The 23,818-nt window shown below is 39.4% G+C and overlaps 1 protein-coding gene across 2 annotated transcripts in view; it reads right to left on the reverse strand.

The window, feature by feature from the left end:
• pde3b (phosphodiesterase 3B) overlaps positions 1 to 23,818 on the reverse strand; it is a 59,461-nt gene that overhangs the window by 17,352 nt on the left and 18,291 nt on the right. For both annotated transcript variants that reach the window (XM_042484438.1, XM_042484368.1), the window contains exons 2-4: positions 3,502 to 3,552; positions 1,150 to 1,398; positions 122 to 273 (exon numbers count right to left, since the gene is read on the reverse strand). In XM_042484438.1, coding sequence (XP_042340372.1) covers positions 122 to 273; positions 1,150 to 1,398; positions 3,502 to 3,552 — 452 coding nt within the window. The remainder of the gene's footprint in view (positions 1 to 121; positions 274 to 1,149; positions 1,399 to 3,501; positions 3,553 to 23,818) is intronic.

Consider the following 23,818-nt stretch of genomic DNA (forward strand, 5'->3'; position numbering starts at 1 on the left):
GCCATTAATCTGCTAAAAAAAAAAAAAAAACAACGGGCAGATTCAGGGTACAGCCCAGACGATGTGTAATTCTGAAGTCTGTGTGTGTTTCTGGAAGGTGGTAACGTGTTTGTGTCTGTACCTGGTCAGGTTGAGGTCAGGGTGGGGTCTCTTGCCGTTGTTGCGTTCCCAGCGTAAAGAGGCAGAGTCAAGAGAAGGGAGTGCAGAGCACGAGGAGGAGGTGGAGCTCCGCCTGGGCTGAGGGGTGGGAAGGCTGTTTCTGCTGCTCAAACCCTGATGGGGAGAGGAAGTCTCCGCTATAGAAACATGTTTTATACACAAACTGAAGATGCTGGTCATGTTACATAAACATTATCACACCAAAAGGCTTCCAGCGTTTTTGAACTTAGGCCATGTTCAGACGCAAGCAATGAAGCTAACAGAAACGGCTTCTGCAAAAAAGACAGTCATGTGGGCAATATGTTTAACTCTTTAAAACCTGGAGCAACATCCGTTCTCTTGTGCAACGTTCAGACGCCTTTTACAAGCTGTTTAACCCTTTGAAACCTGAGCCAATTGGTGTGACCTCCTCTGAAAACATGGGGGGAAAGGCAGTAAGCAATTTGGTAAGAAATTTTCCACAGATTGCGAGAAATGAGTAACAGGTGACAAGAAAATCATTTATTATTTTAAATTAAAAAGGGGGGAAATTTAAGACAAAATTTAAAAAACCCAAACAATTTTCAACACTTTTTGAGGCATTTGGTCTGTTTTACTTCCTTTGTTTTTATTTCCAAGTAATTTTCTTGTAATTTTTTACTTATTTTCTTGTAATGTTAGGACCAGGTTTTGTGAAGCTGCTCAATGCCTGTTTCTGCAAGAAATCAAACTGATTTGCTCATGTTTTAAAGGGTTAAACTGGCTCTATTTTTGCCATGCAGCAGCACATTATCTGGCCAATCAAGCATGTGAATGGCGTAATTCTATTATCTAACTTGTGATCATCAAGATAAAATTACTGTTGCTCTAACAACTTTCCACAGATGTAAAATTCTTTCTCACAGAATTTGAAACTGCTTGAAACTGGAACTTTTAGTGTCTGAGATAAAGTTTAGATACCAGGACACCTTCAGCACCAGGACGTTTTGAGTGAAATGGCCTTGCACCCACCTTAATGGTTTTCCTTTCATTCCTCTCTACTGAGTCCTCCACCTCATCGCAAGGGTAGAAACCTGGGAAGGGGGTGAAGGGGTTAACTCTGGGGCGGCACGAGCCTGAAAATGTCCCCATGAGGCTTGAGATGCTGCGCAGGGATGAGATGGTGTGCGGCGACAGAGACGAGTCCATCAGCAGGTCTGACACCAGGTTTCTGGCCTCGTTGATGACTGAAAGATCCACGCCGTTGCCGCTCACCGCGCCCTGTCACACGCACGCACACACATCACACAGATTAGGGAACAGGGCAGCAAATACACAGTCAGTTGTCTGTTTTCAAAATGTTTGGGGAAAAGTTTTGTTAAAATGTGAAAACAGATCCTAAATTTTAGATTATGGCTTGAGACAGTGATGCTGTGTAGCCTCCTGCTGAAGTGTACTGTAATGTGTGGTGTTTTCAGACCAAACAGTTCTGGGGGCTCACTGAGAGGAACGGCCCGCTGGAGAGCTTCCCTGAGAAAGACATATCCTCAGGGGCTTTTTTTGGTTTGCATTTGCACCACCAATAGGAACGCTTAAGAGTCGAGCCGGCCCGGGCTTAGTATAACAACGTCACCTCTGCACAGCATACAGCGTCACTTCTGTGCAAAACAGGACTCAAAATCGTGTCGTATTTCCTCCGTTCCATATGTGCTCACTAAAGCCTGGACTTCACTGTCAGTCCATTTGCCTGTTTTCTGCCATTTCTTTTGTTACAAGCTCTTGTTTTTTTTATGTTGTCTGTTGCTTACATGGTTTTCAAAATGCTGTTTGCCGGTGCTTGCACTGGAGCATATCTTTGACTTTTCAATCTACACTATGTCTGGACAAGGAAAAAATATATATCTTTTATATTTTCCTTGTGCCTGGACTAATTAACTTATCCTTATGTCACAAAAGGTTCCTCTTATGCTGGGAGAGCACCTAGTCTGAGCTAAAAAAAGGGCCTTCAAAAAGTCGTTCTCAAAACGGTGAGTGTTCATAGTTCTTGACACAACAAAAAGACAGGTTCTTAGAACTATAAAAAAATACCCTCCAATCTGAAAAACCCCTATGAACAACTGAAAATGTCTCATTTATGCCACAAACGAAGAGGGATGTCTGGCTCATCAGTGTTGGGGAAGGAACGGCATTTAGAACAGCTACAGGATTTTTGCAAAAAGAACGTCCAGCGGGCCAATGACAGAGACACCATGTGCATCCCCCAAACATGACTTGAAATGCATCATATTTTAATTATTTGTTGTCCACTTCAATATTGTCAGGTTAGGAACAATAACCTGAGACACCAGACTATTCAAATAAGGAAGAGAAGAGGGAGAAGTGGTGCAAGGAAATATGTCAGCCCTTAGCTTTTAATACATGTTTTAATGTAAAAAAAAACAAAACAAAACAAAAAAATATATATATATAATTCTGGCTTTTAATCAGTGCAGACTGCAATCATATACCGGCTTGGGATGGGCCCCTATGAACCTAAAATAATATGATATTTCAGGGTATTTTCACGATAAAGATATTCTTGATGATATGACTAATACTGAAAAATATTAAAAATATTTTATAATTAATCACAAGAACATACAATTGCAACAAAATAAGAGTTACAGTTTTATATTTAAGCATAAACATAAGTTTGCCTTCAGATATTCAGTAAAAACTAAACAAAAATCATCTGTCATTTCTTTAGTATGTAAACAGTAGCTGGTAGCAAATTTGCTCTGAGACATGTTTGTTGTTGCCATGGGTAACGATGTGACATTATTATGTGAACAAGTTGGAAAACTGCCATTAGCAATTTTTTAACCAAATTAAAAATCATATTGGTATTATCATGAATGATATGACATGGCAAACCCCAAATGCCAGATCCCTAAATTGGCATAAAGTCATCAAAACTTTGAGTGCCCTTAACTACAGTGTATATAACTACAGCCCAGATGAGAAGTGTAGAAACTGTAAGAGTATTGTAGTACAAAATAGGTTGCGTAGCACCTGAGGGCAGTTTTAATAGAAAACAGGGAAAATGTCCTGGCTGGTTCAGCCCCGAACAGGAACAAATAATGATTTTTGTTCTTTGGGAGCTAAATTCTTTTACAGATTACACAAATTGTTCAAACAAGACAAAGAATGTTTGAGTAAGATAAAAATGTGGCAAGACAATAATGCCATGGTCATTGTATGCATGGTTTTATACAATGTGTATATTGCCTGAACCAAAAAATGTCAGGGAAAGTCTAAATGTCCGAAAGAATATACTAACCTGGATGAACCATGCACATATCCATGCATGTAGCTTTAAACTCCTCATATAAACAGAATACTGACCTGATACTGTGGCTTGTACCAGTGTTTCAGATCCCAGTCCCACAAGATCATCTGAAAAACACAAGTGAGACACAAAAACTGTCAGTCAAATGTCATCATTGCATATGTGTTTGTGCACAACAGAAAATATGAAATGCATGTACACAGAAAGAGCAGAGGCTTTGTCCTACACTCTACTTCTACCCTTTGACTTTTCAGTGAGGGCACTGGCAGGTCAGCAACAGAGCGACAGAGCTCCTGCGACTCTATTCTGCCTGTTATCTAAACACACAGTGGAGTAACAGTTTACATTAAGGATTTCCTGCACCGCATGATGCACTTTCTACTACAGGTATGCTAATGCACACTGCCTGCGCGACAGCAAACGGATGCCTTTCACTGAAAGCAAAAGAAGAAAAGCAAACCACTAAAACCACCGTGGTGCGTCTACAATGGAGCTGTGAGATCTTATCTGGCTCCAACTACGTCAATCGGCAGCATTTCCACGCTATCTGTCGGTAACCAAACAGTAGCTCTCACACGTTACAACGGTGTACAGGCAAAGTTGCTGCAGGTTGTGTAACACTAAATATCTGGACCTGAAATAACCTAATCCCTGAGCTTAAGCATAAATACTGAACATTTTAGTTAAAATGGAAATTAATTTGATTTTTTAACACAGTCAAATTGTACTTTTGAACATTCACTTTGTTTTTTTTCCATGTGAAAGCACTGAAATCTATTACTTTTTAGGTCCATCTTCATGTTTTAATCGGTGGAAATATAGCTGTTTGCTGTGTGGAAATCCATGCAGCATGCATTTCTTTTAAAAAGCCAGTGTGCAGTCTCACCCCCACACCACAAGGGGGAGGACAGAGAGGATTAAGCCTCCTTCTGAGGAGCACCTCAACAACAACCTCAGCCTAAAATGTAAACACCTTTCTCCTTCTTTTTAACATCTCAGCCAGTCATCACATTGACAGGAATAATCATCTTATAATAATAAAAATGTGAAAAAATGTAACATCGGATTAATCATTTGGGCATATTCAGCGATGTCAAGAACTTTAATAAGTCATACTATTACTTAATTACAACAGTAAATACACTTTTATTTAGGAAATAGCTTGCATTTGATTTCAAGTTCATTTTAAAATGTACTCTTTCACTACTATTCTACATTGTATATGCTAGTTTTCAAAAGCTTCAAGGCTATGATTTTAATATAATAAGAGTATACATTTAGACTATGTGAATCCTGTAATATTATTGATTTCACACAGATATGTTTTACTTTCCTGCATATGAAACATACAGAGCATGAAAAGCTATAACTAACGTTGTTAAATAGATCAGCGGCTCCATCCCATCTCCTCTAATCAGCGACTGTTTCATTGATCAGAGTGGGATGTTGGGTGTTTGTCATCAGCATCTGTACAATGCTGCCAAACATTTAATATGGCAAATAAGCCCTGCCATGGCAACCTGACATAGAGGCAAGCAAACAATGCTCCATACACCATGGCAACGGGATGGCGGGAGACGGCCGAAGGACAGAGTTGTTGGCCTTCTGCTTGTTTACGGAGAGACGCAGAAGGGATGAAGCAGACAGAAAGATGGGTTAAAGCTGAAGGAGAGGATGCCATTAAGGAGGGGATGCAGAATAAAGGACAAAGAAAGAGAGACAGACACAACCAGATACACCGTATGATTGGCCTTAATTTAACTCAACCTAAATATAATATTAGTTCCATTTTCTACTCTCGATCACACGCGCAGTGACACTCAAAAGTCTTCAGTGTGTCACACATTACAGCGTAGTATGTGTACAATCTGTCTCACCATGACAGTATGCCTTTACATAATCTGTGCACGATGCACAAACACATGGATGTCATGTCCGCCTCTCACACAGCACAGAAACAGGAAAAGCTGGCTGAATAGGTGCTACAACCACCATCACCACCATTGCAGCATGTGCCAAGCAACAACTTATTTACAGTGAGGGCCTTCTGCGAGCGACGAGATTAAAATCTTTCAATGAACAGGAGACATTTTCTTCAGTGATGTTATGAAAACATGACATGAGGGCAGACGCGGAGACGGAGACACACAACTCAGCTGCTGACACTTGAGACACCTGAACACAGCCAGACGCACGCACAAACAGAGACACACGGGGACACTGCAAAACACATTATAATATGTCCCACCTGTAAAACATTGAGGTGAAATAGACATTGTAGAATTTTTTTCTCTTCTCCTTAAACTTCAACTCAACTATATTTTAAAAAAAAGATATATTATGATTTCTGCTTGTATATAACTGACTAAACTCATTTATTTAACTAATTAACTAACTAATTATTGAGCATGTGTCTGCAACAACGTCAGACAAATGTTTATGCTGCACATATATTTCACTACTTTTGAACAGACATAGCTTGTAAGACTCGTACAACTGGCCATATCCAGTGTTGCTGTCATTCTGTATAACACAACAACATGCTTATTTATGGTGCAGGTATTTCCAAAAGGGAAATAACTGCACTATATTTATGCACACTTGCACGAATATACAAATACTGAGCAAAAAGGGAGAGACCCACATGGAGAAAACAGACAAGAACACACACAATCAAACATGCACTCTGATGCACAGGGGAAATACAGTACACATCAAAATAACACACGCACACAGTTATTTAACATGAGACAAGCCGTAAATATTTCCTAACAGGAGTCAATAAACCTGTGTGAGCTATTAGACGGCCGGTTTGTTACACCTGCGTGTCATATTAGCTCGGCTCTGTGGTGTGAGAGGTGCTAGAACTGATAAAAACACGCTAATAAGAGTGTGGGGGGGCAGAGAAAAGGTATCAATGGCAGGCAGGCATTTGTATGGATAGAAGCAGGGCACTGCTGACGTCAGTCTGCGGCGACACACACAGCGTCAGCAGCCCTCCGCACATGCACACGCTGATAATGAGGACTGGGCTGTGGCTGTCAAGACACGCACGGGAAGAAAAGATGATACGGAGAGAGGAAAAGAAAGCACAGGCTGGCTTGATTGTTTTAAGCCTGTTCAGGAAAGAGAGCTAACCAGATGAGAGGTCTGCAGAGTGTGTGTGTATGTGTGTGTGTGTGTGTGTGTGTGTATGTGCGCGTGCATGTGTCCTATTGCTCGGACATAGCTTGAACTGCCAGGATATGGCTGGGCCTGTAGCACAGTGCCAAAGCTCTGGCAGGTTAGCTGACAGTGGGCCAGCAGCTGAGGCGACTGAAGGAAGGAGCAGACTGGGATTAAAAAAACAGTCTCTGAACTTTTGACCCAGACTGACTCACTACAAATATGTTTCCTACACTCAAACACACACACATAAAACTTGACTCATAAAAGAATAGAATAAAAAGCATACCGCAGATGCAACGTTTTCTTTTATCTATAAAAGCATTTTGTGTAAAAATAAAACATTGAATTCAACAGCGACAGTAAAGCATTTCAATAATACATAGAATATAATGGAAATCAATAAAGGTTGCACAAATGTTTTTGATAAACTCTTCCTTCTAGAAGCACATTTGAGAACTTCCTGCTGGCAGTGGAATTATCACTATAAAAATAAACTGTTTTAGATATGGCTCTCAATCTGTGGTTTTCATAATCCAGTTAATCCGACAACATTTTCCTCACAGATAATGAAAACACAAAATGGAAACAAGAAAGAAAACAAACGCAAGAGTGAACTTAAATTAACCCCGAACCAAAGATAAGGAAGTTACTAACAAAAAAGGTTTAACAACCTCTAATAACTGGAAGTGGGGTTAAAATATCTTTAAAATGACAAGAAAGCTTTGACAAAATGTACCAAGTGCAAATGAGGATAAAAAGCACATGTGAAAGGTACTTTACTAATGAATGGTCAGGGTGTGTGTTTGTGCCAATACATGTGTTTAACCCTTTGAAACCTGGATTGACATCAGTTTTCTTGTGGCACGAACAGACGCCTTTCACAAGCATTTAACCCTTTGAAACCTCACCAAGTTAGTTGATTTCTCTCTGAAACATGGCTAAAAAGGCAACGAGCAATAGATGTCCTGCAAATTGCAAGAAATTAGGAAAAGCTAAGAGAAAATTAACTGAAAATAAGTTTTAAAAAAAATTAACAGAGAGAGATAGAGGGAGAGAGGAATTCTTAGAGAATATTTTTTTAAAGGGGAAAATGTCCAGGAAACAGCTAACTATAAATATATATTTATAATTATTTAGATTTACAACCATTTTTTCAGTTAATTTCCTTGGTTGTTTAATTGTTTTTTCTTGAACATTTTTTTTTCTATTTTTGTTAATTTTCAAATAATTTTCTTGTAACTTTTTATCTCAGTTCTTGCTAATTTTGGGCATCTGACTCATTGCCTTGCTCTCGTGTTTTTCAAAGAAATTAAGCCAATTTGCTGAGGTTTAAAGGGGTTAATCAAGCAGTGTCCCACATGCTAATCTCTGACTATCAGCGGCATTACTCTAGCTCAACCTACACAACAGGCAATTATGTCCTGAGTTTATTACCCAGGACATTACCCTTTATACTAAATTAAAGCTTAATTTGCCACAAGGACATGGGACATCTTAATTTTTAGCCACATGATATCTCTGAGCAAAGAGGACAGTACAAACCATAGACAGTATATAAGGATGGACGGCATGACAGCTTCCCAAAAGTGCTGGCTGCAGTACAGGTCATAAGATGCTTACAGGGCAATGGTTCATGAGGCAAGCTAAAAAAAAAAAAAAAAAATAAGTAAAATTTAAAAATTAATCAAAATTAATCAAATAAAATTTTCCTAACGATGGTTTCTGTCATTTTGATAGATCTTATCACTCAGCTGTATGTTCAAGTGGTTTTAATTAATTATTAAATTCTATAAAAAAGGCTGTTTTGACGTCATAACTGACAGCTGTGACTGACTCATGACCGAATCGGACAGGAGGGGCGTATGGGCGGGACCTTGGCTCCAAATTATGTCACAAGGGCAAGATGGCAGCTTTTAGGAGTCAATGTAAAAGCCATGTTGATACTATTAGCATTTATCTCTGCTAATATATATATATTATCATAAGATTAAATATACAGAATCTCTCAAGTTCATGTTCATTTTTGTAGGATTTAAATAGTATTTAAAAAACAACATAAGAAGTTTAAGAAATGGTATATTTGTATTAATAATAATCATCATCATCTTTGTTCAAATGTCGCAGCCTTTTGGACAGATTTTTTGGAACTTTTGTTTCACTAAAATATAGCAGAGAAATACCTAAAATGTTTTAAGCATGATGGCAACATTGCATTAGGTATGCTATCATGCAGATAGATTTTCTTATCCATACACCATTAATTGCTCTATGTGTGACAAAAAAAATAAAAAATTCAATCCATGTCCCCTCACACACACGCATTTTTGGTCAACGACTGCATGATATCGGCGACTACACAGCTGTGCATGAAAGGTTTGGAGAGATCAAGTGCTTTCTCTCAGTGTAACCAGCCAGACAATCTACAGGACCAAAGACTTGTAAAAATCTTTCTGCATCTGTGCTGCTTGGCTCACCACCAGCCTACAGGTCAACAGGGCCAACGGGAAAACTCACGGTACTCCAGGTGGCTAGTCCGCCTATGGCTGTCACCAGTGTTGTCAGGGCAACCTGGCAGGACCATGGAAAATTCTTTGACTAGGGAAAGGAGCTCGTGCAAAATGTCATCCCTCTCTTTCACACTCATCTACCACTTCACTGGACTGGTGTTGTTCAGCGTCTGCGGTGCAAAAGCCTGAGTCTATGGGAGTCACATGGAGTATTTTGAAGTACTTTTAAATATGACAAGAGGTTGTCCCATCTGGCAACAATCAAGTGAATTAAGAAACAATAACTAATGAAAAGTCTTCAGAGATAGTTAAAAAATTCCAATAATCCAAAGCATGAACAAGTTAACAGTTAGACGTCTTGTGTCTTGTTAGTCAGAGATGAACAGCTAAGGAACATTTTAAAAGTCACTGTATGCTACTTTCATAACTGTTAAAGGTTTTCATTATTATCTCACATTAGCTGTCACAATATTTTTTCACGTGTTGCCAAAACAGCACAAAAAACCCTCACAATGTCCACAGACTGAACAACCGCATTGAGGTTTAAATTTCTTATCTCAATCCCAGAGGGGTGTAGCTATAGAAACTAAACCACAAAGCATATGACGTGTTTATTTCACCTAGCAAAGTAGCATTCTTTAAATGGCACCCAAGATTTTTACTGTGGAAAACTTAACAGGTATTTATAGAAGCCAGAGTGCGCTCAGTGGGGAGACACCCAGCCTAACAAAGAGCATGAAATAAGCTTTGGAGTCCACGTCACGTCACACAGCATTTTGGGCACCTCAGGGGCTCATCTGCCACACTTGTAAATATCCTCTGCTGTAAATGTAAACAAAAACAAATGGCCAAAGTTGTTTTGGGCATGTCTCCTGAGAATTTTCACTAAAAAACGCACAGTGAACAATCAAAAGGGGACATAGCATGCTGGGATGGAAAACAAAAGATGAGATTTATTTTTTTTTTTTTTTTAGAAAGCAAGTGAAGTGAAACAGTGAAGAATGGTAGCATAGAGCCGGAACCAAAAGCTGTCTGACAAAGGCACATGTTAGGTTTATTATTAAAGTGAGCAGCGATACCATATATGTTACCTATAAAGCCGAATTTTATTCAGCTAAAACACAGTTATCAAGTGAAACTGAACTTGTTAAGCTTTGAAGGTCCCAAATTTTTCAAATTTTTAGGTTCATACTTGTATTTTGGGTTTCAGCTAGAGCATGTTTACATGCTTTAATGTTCAAAAACACTTTCACACTGTCTGCCTGAATACACCTATAATCACCCTCAGTCTGAAACGCTCTGTTTTTAGCACCTGTCCTTTAAAGATCCATTTTGAAGATCGACCAATGCGAGCTATCATCGTAAAATCACCGGCTGCACGTATCACATGTCATGTGACACTATAAGATAAACTGATCTACAGCACGTTGTAATGCAGGTTACTAGCCTGGCAACAACCCAACAAGTGTGCAGTGTCTGTGTGGCATTAGGTTACGTGACACCATGTTCCCATGTGCCACAGGAGGACAACAAGGTAGCAACACTGAATCGATGGCACATGATCCAGCACAGAGGGAACAATGGTATTAACCCCCAAACATGTTTGGCTCCAAGAACTTTGTGTATATTTTGGATTACAATTTAGAAACTTCCACCTGACAAAAGTGTTGAAGCTAAAACAAACAGGAGAAAAGACGAACCTGAATTTCAATACTTAATGCTTAATTTAGTGTCACAGCTGATAATGTGGCACACAAATTTGCCATTATAAATGTTTTATTAAATGTGATGGTATATTACAGGACTGCTCCGAGCCAACTAATGTATGACTGTTATGTTTTAATATAGAAAGCGTTGAAAACTGTACATTTACATACGTTCATCCACAAAGAAGGCACACCCGACTCGAGGTCATAGGCCCGGCCTTTGTCACAATACGAGATACAGTGAAACAACTTTCCTAATCCTCCCTAGCCTTTGTCTCTCTCCACACAGCCACAGTTGCTGTTCTCTGAGGATTACGCTACATTAATTCCACTTTCCGTCTTGAGTTACAGATGCCTTTTTATATCCACCCACTGGCCTGACGTTTAGAAAGTGAGCGAAACTTGAGTATTCACAAGTTTGTGTGCAACTGCGTTTTGTCTGGGACATCTTTGATGTATCACCTACTCAAGATATCATCAGTTTGTGATGTTTAGTGAAGTCCGAGAAGTATTTTGTGGTCTAGTATGGTGAATAACTTTATGTGTTAAGATTCTGTGCTGTGTAGATGTAGACAGCAGTTTCTCAGTAGTTGAAAAAGAATTTGAACTTTAAGTAGAGAAGTGCAAACATATCAGAAGAGCGCAGATCAGCTGCAATGCCGCTGGCGAAGCCGATTGCGGCCAATCTAGAAAAATACACGCGGCACAGCTGTAACCAGTGGAATTGTCCCAACGAGCCGAAATTCAAGATGGCAGCAAAGTTAACAAAAAATCAGATTTGTTTATCTGCTGTCGTACCTAACTTTAGTGGATCATGACATAATATGTATGTAATTAACCTGTAGATGCTTCAGTTCAAAGTGCAACCAAACTTCTTTGGAGTTTTGGAGCCACAATGAGGGAAAAAATGATGCTTGGCACAGACGGAAAACTGTCTGCCCCTACTGGCCAGTAAAGAGGAGCAAGAAGTCAACGATCAATGATGGTAGAAAACAGTCAACAAAACAAGTTCTTCAATAATTGTGAATCAGAAAGGTCATTAAGCATACAGTCATAAATAAGCACACAAAATATTAGCCTGTTCGACCCAGTGATATGCGGACACACAGATACACTCATGCGTATGCACACATACACACACACACACACGATCAAATGCATGGTCCTGTCCAGGCTTAAGCCTGGCAGAGATAACCAACTAGTCCTCAGTTTTGCATTAAGTTCCCAATGTGATGTGACCAAATTTACCTATTTATATAGATTAATACATTAAAAGTGTTTGGCATAAAATCAAAAGCAAGACAGAGCAGTATAATGAGACCTTTAGTGAGATTTGTCTCAGATATGCAATCAGAACATGCTAATGTTAATGAAGCTGCCTCAATTTCACAAAAACAAGCAGAAATAATCGACTAAGGACTAAAACTGAACCTCAGAAATGCTGAAAATACAACACTAGAGCTGGCCAAAGGATTTTGGACACCAAACAATTTTGGACACTAAATGATTAATCAGCTAAAACTTTCTACATCTCAGCCTGACTGGTTTACGTCAGCAAAGGTCAGAGTTTGTAGCAGCAGAATGAGTAGCCTACACAGCTCTTTCATCTTCGGTCTCAGGGGCAAAGCGTGTTCACTATGGCGTTTTGTTTACATGAGTCAGGAGACGTACAGCACACGGCCTATGGACACACCCACTGACTCCTTTGAAGCAGGGAAGATAGCAGTTGTGGTCTACTTCCTGGCTGTTCTGAATTTATCAGCTATCTGTGTCCCCAGAAAAAAGCACATGGGCCAGAATGAGGCTGACAAAAAACATGGCGACAACGAGTTGCAACTAAGCACCAAGAGCCATTTGGGAAGTAGCAGCAAAATTCTTTGTCCTGCACCAAGTTGGATGGTGCTTCTTACCAAAACTGTTATTTGTCAAGGCCTCGGGACTGGACAAGTCCACAGGACATGGAGCGGATGTGGCTTTATCAGACATACAGCATGGCCGTCATGGTTGGTGTCCACAAGGCTATTAAATGAAGGCTGGGACACGATTTTTGTCCCCATGGGGGCTATGGGATAAGGCATATGCGTAATGCAACTGGAGCTGTCATGTTGGAGGGTTACAGAAGACGGCGCTAGAAATAACGCCATAATGCCCACTCAGGTGCAGTTTGGGTGGACTCGCGGACTTCAGCTATACGTTCTGTGACGTGTGGACAGGCCTCCAGTCTGTCTCACTCGTTGCTGAGGAAACTGTCATTCTACGGTGTCCATGGTGATCACTGCTGTCAATTCTGTCTGCTCGTCTGTCCCAGCAGAAAACAAGATAAAAATCCCATGTATCGGCTTTTTTTGTGACTAAATAAAATGATATTTACACTTTTCTATACAACATATAAGCTAGACATATTTTTTATGACGTGGTTAAATATTATAAAGTAACTTTACAATATAGTAATTTATCATGAATTCTTATGTGCGCTATGTCCATATTGCTATGAATTGTGGGTAATGAAACCCATGAAATTCCTTAAGTTTGCAGCCCAGTTTAACTCTCTGGAAGTCTGCAGAAGGTCTGCTTGAGGACCCTTGTGAACTGGATGAATTTTGGATTTGGAGAACCGTCAGCACCCACAGACTTTCTGTGATCACAACAAAACCTGCGAGTCTGCAAGTGTTGTGAACTCCAGAGGATTTTGATTTAGCCATAGAAAGCATTTGTTCATGGTCTGTTATTAAAGATCTTTGCAGTAACTGCAGAATTGTAATTCTCACCCATAGTTTTTTTTTATATATATATAAAATATATTTCGACACATGGCTGACTGTGGATGCCTCAGTCAATTCAAGTCAAGTCAATTTTATTTATGAAGCCCATTATCACAAATCACAATTTGCCTCAGAGGACTTTACAGCGTAAAAATGGTAGGAACATCAGGAAGAGTGAGCGAGGAGGGATCCCTCTTCCAGGACAGTAAGACGTGAAACAAATCCATCATCCCCATAGTCTACAAGTGTTCCAGTCTTTGTGAGCCTTTTGGCAGGTGCAGACCAGATTTTACTGCACATATGTTGTACCCCAATGATATGACATGATACAACAGTGTCCCAGCCTTCATTTAATAACCTTGGGCGTCCATCATGGTGGAGACTCATTAAGGACGGAAACGGCAAAAAGGCATAAAGGCTGCATAGGCCATAGTTGCAGAAGTGAAAGTAAAGGTGTGGGATGAGTTTGAGGACACTACGGTGAAAACACATGGAGGCTCAGGAAGGGACGGCAAGACTAGACATCCCTCAGGCTTCTGTGAGGCTGCAGGTGTGTCCTCGTTTCAAGAGAAAGCCTCGGGAGATACTTAAGGGTCCCAGCAGACCTTCCACATTGGTGGATTAACTGCATCTCTCGTCGGCTCTTGGATCGATTTAGCATCTTCCGGCACGGGGTGCCGAAAGGACAAGAATATAGATAGATGAATACCTTCGTAAGGGCTATATTACTTGACAAAGGATTATTAAATAATGATTAAGTTTTTTAGATTTAACTTCTAAAATGTTTTATTCTTTATTTTTTCACCTTTCAAAGCTTCTCAGCTGTTTCATTGTAAATCAAAATGGCAAATTTCCCGAGAAATGGATTTGCATCACTTTTTTGCACTCTATAGAGTCAGATTGTGTACTTCTATATTTACATTAAGTCCAAAGGAAAGTTTTGTGCTGGCAGTAACACAGATCTTGACATTTCCCAACATATTTAGCCAGTGTGACGCACAAGAAATGAGCCATTTACGCTCATCTATTCTTTTTACTTTACCTATTGTTTTCACTTGATGTTCTAAGCATGAACAGACTGTTACCATAATACAGTGTTTTATCTTCTTTTGGGTGCATTGTGTTACAGAAAGTGCTTTAAAAGATCATCACGTGGAACAAGCAACAGCATTGAGCAATAAGACTGTCAGCACCTTCTCTTGCAGCTGTTAAAAAGGAAACCATTGTTAAAGAAAAAAAAACTGCCACAACAAAAGTTTGGGACGTCATGTGCTGCAAGATGTTTATCAACGCAGATGATGACAAAAAGGATTTTGAGCCCATCCTGGACTGACTTGGATGTCTGTCACCAATGCACTCTTAGTACCAGTGAGTTTTCAGACACATATTTTGGAGAACAATGTATCGCCATAGCATTTTAAAAAAACATTTTCAGCAGGAAATCAGTTCAGGTATGTTGGTGGTAGGTGAAGGTGACACAGGGCTGGCCAGTACCTACATGTGTGAGTTAAAGACAGTGAAACTTTTGAAAGAGGAAAAAGCCCATAAGGTCCCTCACAAATAAAAAGTCAAAATCAGAACAGGATTCCTAAAGCTTAAGTAAAATTAGATTTAGGACTTTTTTTAAAGCTACTTGGAATTGAATTTAAGATTAATTTTATAATAACCAAAACTGAAGGAAAAAAAAAATGAACTGACACCAATGACTTAAGTTTAGGGACAACTGTGTCCAAATTCAACATCAAATGTCAAATGTCACTTGGCTACAGTGGCCATTTCATCAAATAATTTAAATACTCATAGAAAATAAAATCATTGTTTAGAGAAGAAAAAACTACTTGAGGAGAAGTTCTCAGATCCGATCACAGAGGAGTCACAGCACACTGCCAGCTTTGTTGATGCCAGATCTAAGATATGCATTGCTTCACACCCTGTTTCAACCATGAAGTGAAGAGTGAAAACAGAAATGGAATCAGCCCCTGGCCCCAAAAAATCTACAGCAGAGAGCGCAGAGCCTTGTACATGTACACCAGTGGGAGGAAAGCCAAAGAGGTCATGATAGAGCCTTTTTTAAGGAAATGGGACAGTAGCTGCTTGCTGTCTGACATGCTTCATGTTGAAGAGAAGCCACAAAAATGGCAGATAAAATGTCAAACGCATATACGGGAAAACAAAAAAAACATGCTGCATAGACACGTTCATTTGACGTTAAGAGATTAACTGAAGATACCAAGAGTTTAATTATTTTCATTTAATAATGCATTTTTAACCTTGGCTTTTACTGTAAATTAATTAAAGACGTCCTGGTCTGAGGCTGAAATATGTATCTCTCCACAGTTTCCTCTTAAGCTAACACTAACCGTCCTAACGCACACTGTTCTTTCATCAGTTAGCCTAGCACTAGTCTTACATAGACCTGACTCCACCACGGATGTATACAGAGAACTGGATACAGGATTTGAGGCTGTGTCCCGTTAATTCCTATGAAAGTTGCTAAGTGGTGCACAAAGCCAGAAAAGTTCGACATCCTGGATGTTCAGTTACCCTGATCCTCTGCTTCTTTGGGGATAAAATGACTTTATCATAGTACCCAAATCTTCCGCATAATGGGGCCCATTGAGCGTATGCACTTGCAACTTCCTATCCATCCATCTACAAATGTCTCAATGTAAGTCAATGGAAAAAAGTCTTTCTGGGCCCCACGGCATCATGTGACGGACCCTGAACGGTGTAATTTCGATTTTGGCCACTATATAACATTAGTATCAAAGCCTGGTGCTGTTCCTAGGGGCTTGGTCAGCCGCCCCCCCCCCCCCAGGAATGCTGCTCCCCCTTGCAGCACATTTTTCCCAAATTTTCTGTAAATTTTTGCAGTGAAAAAAATCCCCCGCTGCCCAGATAGCATTTTCCCACCACTATTGTAAAAGAGACGTCTGTAAAACTGTTTACAGCACACCTCGAACTTTAAACAAGATTAATTATGTATGTTTCTATTCTGCATTTTTGAGCCATGGAGGTTATGTATTGGTAAAACTTCCATGGAGCTGAGAAAAGCGATTTAAAAATGTTTGAAGGCATTATAATGTTAAGTCTATGAACTGAGCGGGAACACTACTGCACACCGCAGAAGTAAACCCAGAAACTAAAACAAAATTTCAGCATGTGCATCAGGCAAGAAACTCCATAGGTGCCATCTTTAGTTTGGTGTTTAGGAAATTATCAAAGTCTCTGGTTTTAGTGCTGTGTCAGCGTTAAGGAGAACAGACAGCAAACGAGACAGAGATGGTGGGCGGGGCATGAGGCCAGGTCCAGCATTTCTTAATGAGGGAGACAATGTAGATGTCTTCCATCCTCTTTTCAGAGTTTTCTTTTTGTTTTCACTTTTTATGTGGGGTAAAACAAAATAATCATCAAAAAGTATTATTACATAATTTAAAAATGCCCAAAGGGGAACTTTATATATGTCAAGTTATTGTGATCATGTTTGACAAAACAACAACAAAATGACTGATCTGCTATTACACTCCAGGAGACCTTAAAGAGGGGAATGACAAGGTGTATTATAGTAACAAGAAATGTATATCTTAACACAAGACAAAAATCTAAGTTAAACTGTCAGCGTTGACTCACACAGACATAGTCTGAGTGAGCGCCAGTGCCACAATCTGAGTAAGGTCAACCCGCCTACGTCAATGATGAACTTTTTCCCACAATGGTGTGTTTCATGCTCAAACGACCCATAACTTTTTGATTGTACTCAACACCCAAACTCAGTAAGCAGCTACCAATGCTGGCAAAATAAAGTCTGCACACCATTTGCAGTGTTTTTGAGACCTAGAAAAACCATAAAAAGACAAACAGACGAAATTCTATTTTAATCTGAGCAACAACATGCGTCTTTTTCTCTTTCATCTAATCCCGCTGCATGCTTTTTATAGTTGTAAATCAGAAATGAAATACATAATGTTAAACCTGCTAGGGATAGTTACTGAGAATTTGTTTGGACATGGTTATCTAATCGGCTTTTAATTTGATGGTCAAATATACTGTAGGTTTCGACTGTTCCTTAAAGACACCACACAGTCTACACTGCACACAAATCTATAAAATGTGTATTCATTAACAGAGTTAGGCATTTTAAAAGTGATTTTGAGCATTTGATTGCAATTCATTTCAAGCTGAACTTCAAATCAATTAAAATAAGAAGCAAATTTACACATAAAACATATTCCATGTAGAAGGGCTTCCTCTATGCATGACTTTAGCCCCACATTTACTGGAAACCATTCAGTAAATCATGCCCCTATAAATAGTTGCAGCAGGCCGTCTGCAGCACAGGCTGTGTATGCAGGTTACAATTTATCTGAGCTTAAATTTTCTGTTGACCTGGAACGCAGCAATTCATCGCTATCACAAGAGATTGGCAAGAATATAGGTATGTATGACCTTTGGAGAGCGGTGGCAGATAGCCCGAGTGTAAATACTCTGAATAGTACTTCTCAAAGTCCTTTCTGCTGACATTGATTTGCTGATCTGCAGGTTCATATAAATATATCAGGTTCACCTGGTGTTAACACAAGTAATTATCAAAAGGACTGTTGACCTTGTGACGCACAGTGTATAGTCCAAGCCTGATGAGGGCTTAATATGTCATCAATAAACATTTAGCAGCTGTTTATTACGGCACAAGAAGTAACCGTGTTTGACTGGTCTGTCTGTTTTGTCTCCCTGTATTTCCCTCTATGTCATATAGATCTGTATCAGTGTAAAGTTTGGTTTACAACAAGCTGTTCGAAGTGAGTATTATCAAAGTTAGGGGACAAAGGTGACCTCAGTGCCAATGTTTTCTTTTGAAACTGCGCACGGTGCCCAGGCGGCTTTGGACCAGGCAGTTTTACTGCTCAAAACATCCTGCACAAATGGAGATGTTACATAAAGGGTTTTTTTTTTTGTTTTCCAAACATTTTTAGTATGTTTCTTTACAACTAATCAACATAGAAGAATGACACAAAGATTTTTTTTGGGCCCACTAGAGTTGTAGAGGGATGAAATGTATTTCTCAGGTACTCACTTGGTTTGACAGTAACAAGGGATGTTTCAGTGATCAGCAGGTTTTATTTGAAACTCTTAAAACTTTTACAGCAATGCAAAATGACATCACACAGCAACACACTAAACTGGCAAATCAAATATGTGCAAGTGCACATTCCAGGTAGATTACTTTGTGATGTGAACAGCATAGTTTGGGCATGTACGTCAGCATCGTCAAAACTCGATGAGATTAAATGATGCCACTGTGATAACTTTCCAGCGTTGTAAAATTGGTTCTCATGGTATTAAAACCTCATGTCTAGTGTTTTGTTATCAGATAGGCCTTCAGTATGTTAACATGGCTCACATCTGATAACACAGTGACACATCATGTCCATCATTCTTGGAAACTTTTGTATGCTTTTTTTATGTCAGTCTGCACACCCTCAGTTTGGAGAAGCAGACTGAAGTCCAAAACAGAAGCTAAGCAATGTATTGCTGTGGATCAGGGTTAGCAACAAAATGTATTTTAGCCTAAGAGTCCTACCTAAAAAATTCAACATCAGTAATAATGTACCCTATATTGAGAGTATTTTTACCACTTCACCTTTCCACCACACAGACCATTTCAACGGGAAGTCGTTAACAGCTTCAGTTTTTCATCTATGCCCTCGACAAAGCCACCAGCCGCTATTTAGAAAAAGAATAATTTTAGCTCGCTGTGTACGGGAGCTGCTGGTCTACTGCTGCTTCAATCAGTTAGTTTGTGATATTGTGTGATTTTGGTGATTCTAAATGAACCCTTTAAACACCAAAGTCACACAATCACACAAACTAAGTAACTGATCAGGAAGCAGTAGACCAGCAGCTCCTGCGTTCAGGGATGTTGAATCACTGTTTTGCTCAATCGAGTCTGGCCTTGAAAAGAGTGATAAAACATTGTAAATCATTGGCTAACCATAATTTAAAGCAGTAAAAAACACCCTCAATATAGCCTACACTTAAATTGATTTTGAGTTTTAAAGGTGGGACCTATTTAGGTGAAAAAAAAACCAAAAACATTTTGCCTGCTTCTCCAAACTGAAATCTACTGTATCCAATATGCTGTCTGTGGAGTACCTCTGACAACCCCACTTCCAAAAAGTTAACTATCCCTTTAACTGGTCACGGCAGACCAGCAACACACATTTTTTTGTTCTGAGCCTTCGTTTAAAAAGACATTTTGGACATGCTGACAGACTACACAGGAAGCTGTTCATTTATAATTAAGTGCTGAAGTGATTAGTGGATTTAACAGTAAATTAATGGGCAACAATTTTGAAAATTGCTTGATTAGTTAAGTCATTAATCAGCCGTACATGCTGTAACTCAGACTTTTTAAGTGTGAGAATAAGCTACATTTTCCTTTTTTAATATCAATGTAAATTAAAAAATACACTATGTCACAGAAAACTACACAAACTGTACTGCTATTGTTAAGGTGTTCATGTTAATTTTGCATATTTTAGTTGGTAATTTCTTGTAATAGTTTTTATTCTGATTTCTAATTTAAGATTGTTCCTCTCTATCAAAGTGCAACCATGTCACGCATGTCCTTCACATGCAACCTTTTTTGACCACTGTGGAGCCCGAGACCCAGCTCTAGTTTGGCGTCTGGGAGGCCTGAGTGCAACAGGAAGGTTATACCTGATATGGACATGAGAGTTAGATGAGGGAGGCTCGAAGCCTTGTAAGGGAACATCTGGTTTTATCATGGAATCAGTGCAGGCTCCTCTCATAAACACAACCTAACGCCTGAGCCCTGGAGCTCTGGCCAATAACAAGCATGTGAACACAAACGCCATCCATCAGAGCTGAGCGGTGGGAGGAGGAGTTAACAGGGAAGTAGAGAGAGTGAGACAGACACAGAGAGGAGAGAGAAGAGACGCCACAACAGAAATTGCGTGTGAAGTAAATCATTTACAAGCAAGTGATCGACGCTGGCTGTAGGAAGCTTCTTATTTCTACTTTAAGTATCACATTCACAAAGCTGTCGTTAAAGCTGAGTTGATGGTGGGGGTGAATTTAAAAAAAAGAAAAGCTTAAGAAGCTTACAGTTGTACACTTGTCAAGTTAAAGGTCAAAATCAATACGGAACAGGCCGCTCTGGATCGACTCAACATCTGTCAGTCTACTTGTTGTTAAGTTATTTGAGAACATGCTCATATAACTCATGCAGAGTGAGGGCCATTTAACCAAATCCAATACACTGTTCTAGGCAAATTCATAGTTAGTGAGTGTGTGTGTGTGTGTGTGTGTGTGTGTGTGTGTGTGTGTGTGCACGCTCCTTAGCAACAAAGGGCATGTTGCAGCCTGTCCTTTCCTGCTCTCCTGACGGTGGTGTGAAGGCCTGGGTTGGATCACAGAGGTAAAGGTCAGCATCATACGGGGGTCCTGCATGTACTTTTCAAAATGCCTCACAGCTACAAATGTTTTTTGTCTGGCTATTGTAGCTGGATACTGTTTTTACAAGGTGTGATAGCCTACAGAAACTAAGTAATATAAGATCATAAATAAGTAGCTGTAAATCAATACGCTCACATAGAAGCCAGGAGAGAATTATTACTTAACTCTGCAACTCAATGGAGCCTTTCAGCCTCTTTTAAGACAATATTTTCTTTTTTTTGGGGATATTTTCTGCCCTCCAGTGGTCAGAAATCCAAAAATGCAGCTTTAAGGTCTGTGTTTAAAAAAAAAAAAAAAACACTGTCAGGTTTCTATTTAAATCCTTTCAAAAACAAACATTTCATAGATTTCTGGATGTTTCTCAATGATAAGATTTCAAAGACACATATGTTTCAGGCAATACACCTTTCGTCAGTGTTAGGCAATTACCCACAAGTGTGCGACAATCCACTTCCCTTAGTATCGCCAGACAACGAACAACCGAATACTCTCTACTACAATGTGCGCGCACACAGCAACCCTATGCTGATCATTTGCAACACTATAACACGTCAGGGACTTGATGCTACAGTAATGTGAGAGGCAGAAATGTGTTTGTATGAGAATAACTCACTCTGGCTTGGTACAGAGGTGGGGCAATGTAATAGTAGGAGAAACACGAATGAAAAAGTAAATCGACCCCCAACCCCTTCATCTATGTGTATGTCAAGAAATACGACTTTGTAAGATTTAAGTTGGACTAACATGTTTACATGCATTTTAAGAGTCAATAACACAATAATTTGACTTTTTCTGACATCATGTAAATGTACTGACAAATAAAGAGATTTTATGAATCAAAGGAGCAAAGTAAGAGAGACCAGTAGAGTTCAAGAAGTACTGACAAAAAAATATGTCCAGTGAATTCCATAAAGTTATGCTTTAAACACTGTCTTTAACATAAAATCATGGAAAACACATACACAAAGAAAACACACTTTACTTCCTGCTTTAAAAAAAAATCTATAAATCAACAATATTTGAATTTAACAGATATTTCTGACAAGTAGTGCAGAAGCTTTCCAGCGAGGCTATTCGGGGGTGACCTTCATCACAGGACGCAACAATCACATGACTCCAATTTCAACAACTGAGCACAGGATATCTAATTCATTTGTAGATGCTTATCTTCTGCTATTGATTCACTCAACAAAGAGCAATCCCAGAGGCAGCACTGCCCATTAAACTAAGTGAACAAAATGCATCCTAAAATGACTGTTAAAATTACTTCAACAAATGAAGGCAGAAAGAAATAATTTTTACAGATATGTAAATGCATTCTTTTTAAGTGACAAGCGTACACTTTCTAACAAATGCATTGTGCAGTTTACAGTTCAAACACCAGGCAGGAGAGGCTGCTTTCAGAGTGACTGGGGTCTTCAGTTACTCTCCCCCTCAATATCCCATCTTAGGAACAAGCAGACTCAGCAGGCGGTGCTGACAGAGTGCGGGTCAGAACGTAATGCTGGAACCACCAGAGATCAGCATTTTACATCTGTAAGTATAAACTCAGAGCACCGCGAGCTCTGCCTACATCACCTGAGACAGATGCCACATGGCATAAATACTGGAACACTGGCTGACTGTCAGATGAGTCAGAGTCACACAAACAAACCCTGAGGTAGATTTACTAAACAGAGTTAAAGAGAGCAAAGGTGAGGCCTACATGTTCTCAGTTTACCAAGATTTGTGTAGTATACAATCCCTTTTGGACAAAACTTTAAATTTCTACGTATAAGACATTGTGGCATTGCTAAAAAAAAAAGAGCGCTTCTGTTCATGAAGGAAGCAAATAAAGTTTCAAAAAGGGCAAGACTTATGTCAGAATATTAGCAATAGTGCAAAACAGTAATTGTCAAGTGGAAGATCAAAGTGAAGTGAGATCTACAAATGTGAATTCCACAGTGACAGATCCTCAAGACACATATCTTACAATTTCCACTTAGTAAAATAATTATACGTCTATAAACATCTGCGTGATCCGTTTTAAATTCTATAATTTACTTTTTTATTGCCTTTTGTTTTTGGAAATGAGAATTGTGACTATTTACATTGCTTATTGTCATAAAGCATCTGACACACCGGACGGACAAATTAGTTATTTACAGTCTAATAATATAAGACATCAACAGAACATTTCATTGCGGCTTGTTTTTTGAGAGCAGTGTTGCCTGAATGTGACCTTTAGCTTGAATCTCTCTCTGCTCTATTGCTCCATGACATGCAAACAGTGAAGTTAGTGCATTATCTGCTTGGGCAGCCTATTAATGTGTCCAAAACATGATAAATGATATGCACTGTATACATAGCTCAACAGACTACCTCTATGATATTTTTAGCCTTAGGTAGGGCTGCACAGATAGTTGTTTTTTTTTTGCTTCAGCAAGGAATTCAAGGTGAATCATTACCATATTGATGCTTCACCCCATGCCTGGTGCATGAGATCAAGCACTTCTTATTAAATGGTGAAATGTAGGATGATTATGAGTGTGTCTTCAAGCATACAGATTATTTGGTCTCTGTTCCCTCGTGTGGCTGTGCAAGCAGGCAAGAGCATTTGTTACTGCATGTAGGCTGCACAAGTAATGAAAATATTATAAAAATCGCAATATGGAAGGGGTGCCCGGTGGCTCAGTGGATAGAGGGGGCGCCCCATGTACAGAGGCTGTGTCCTCGCCACAGCGGCCGTAGAGGATAAATCAATCTTACTTGCTG

The sequence above is a fragment of the Plectropomus leopardus genome, chromosome 1 (genome assembly GCF_008729295.1).
Source record: "Plectropomus leopardus isolate mb chromosome 1, YSFRI_Pleo_2.0, whole genome shotgun sequence".
NCBI lineage: Eukaryota > Metazoa > Chordata > Actinopteri > Perciformes > Serranidae > Plectropomus > Plectropomus leopardus.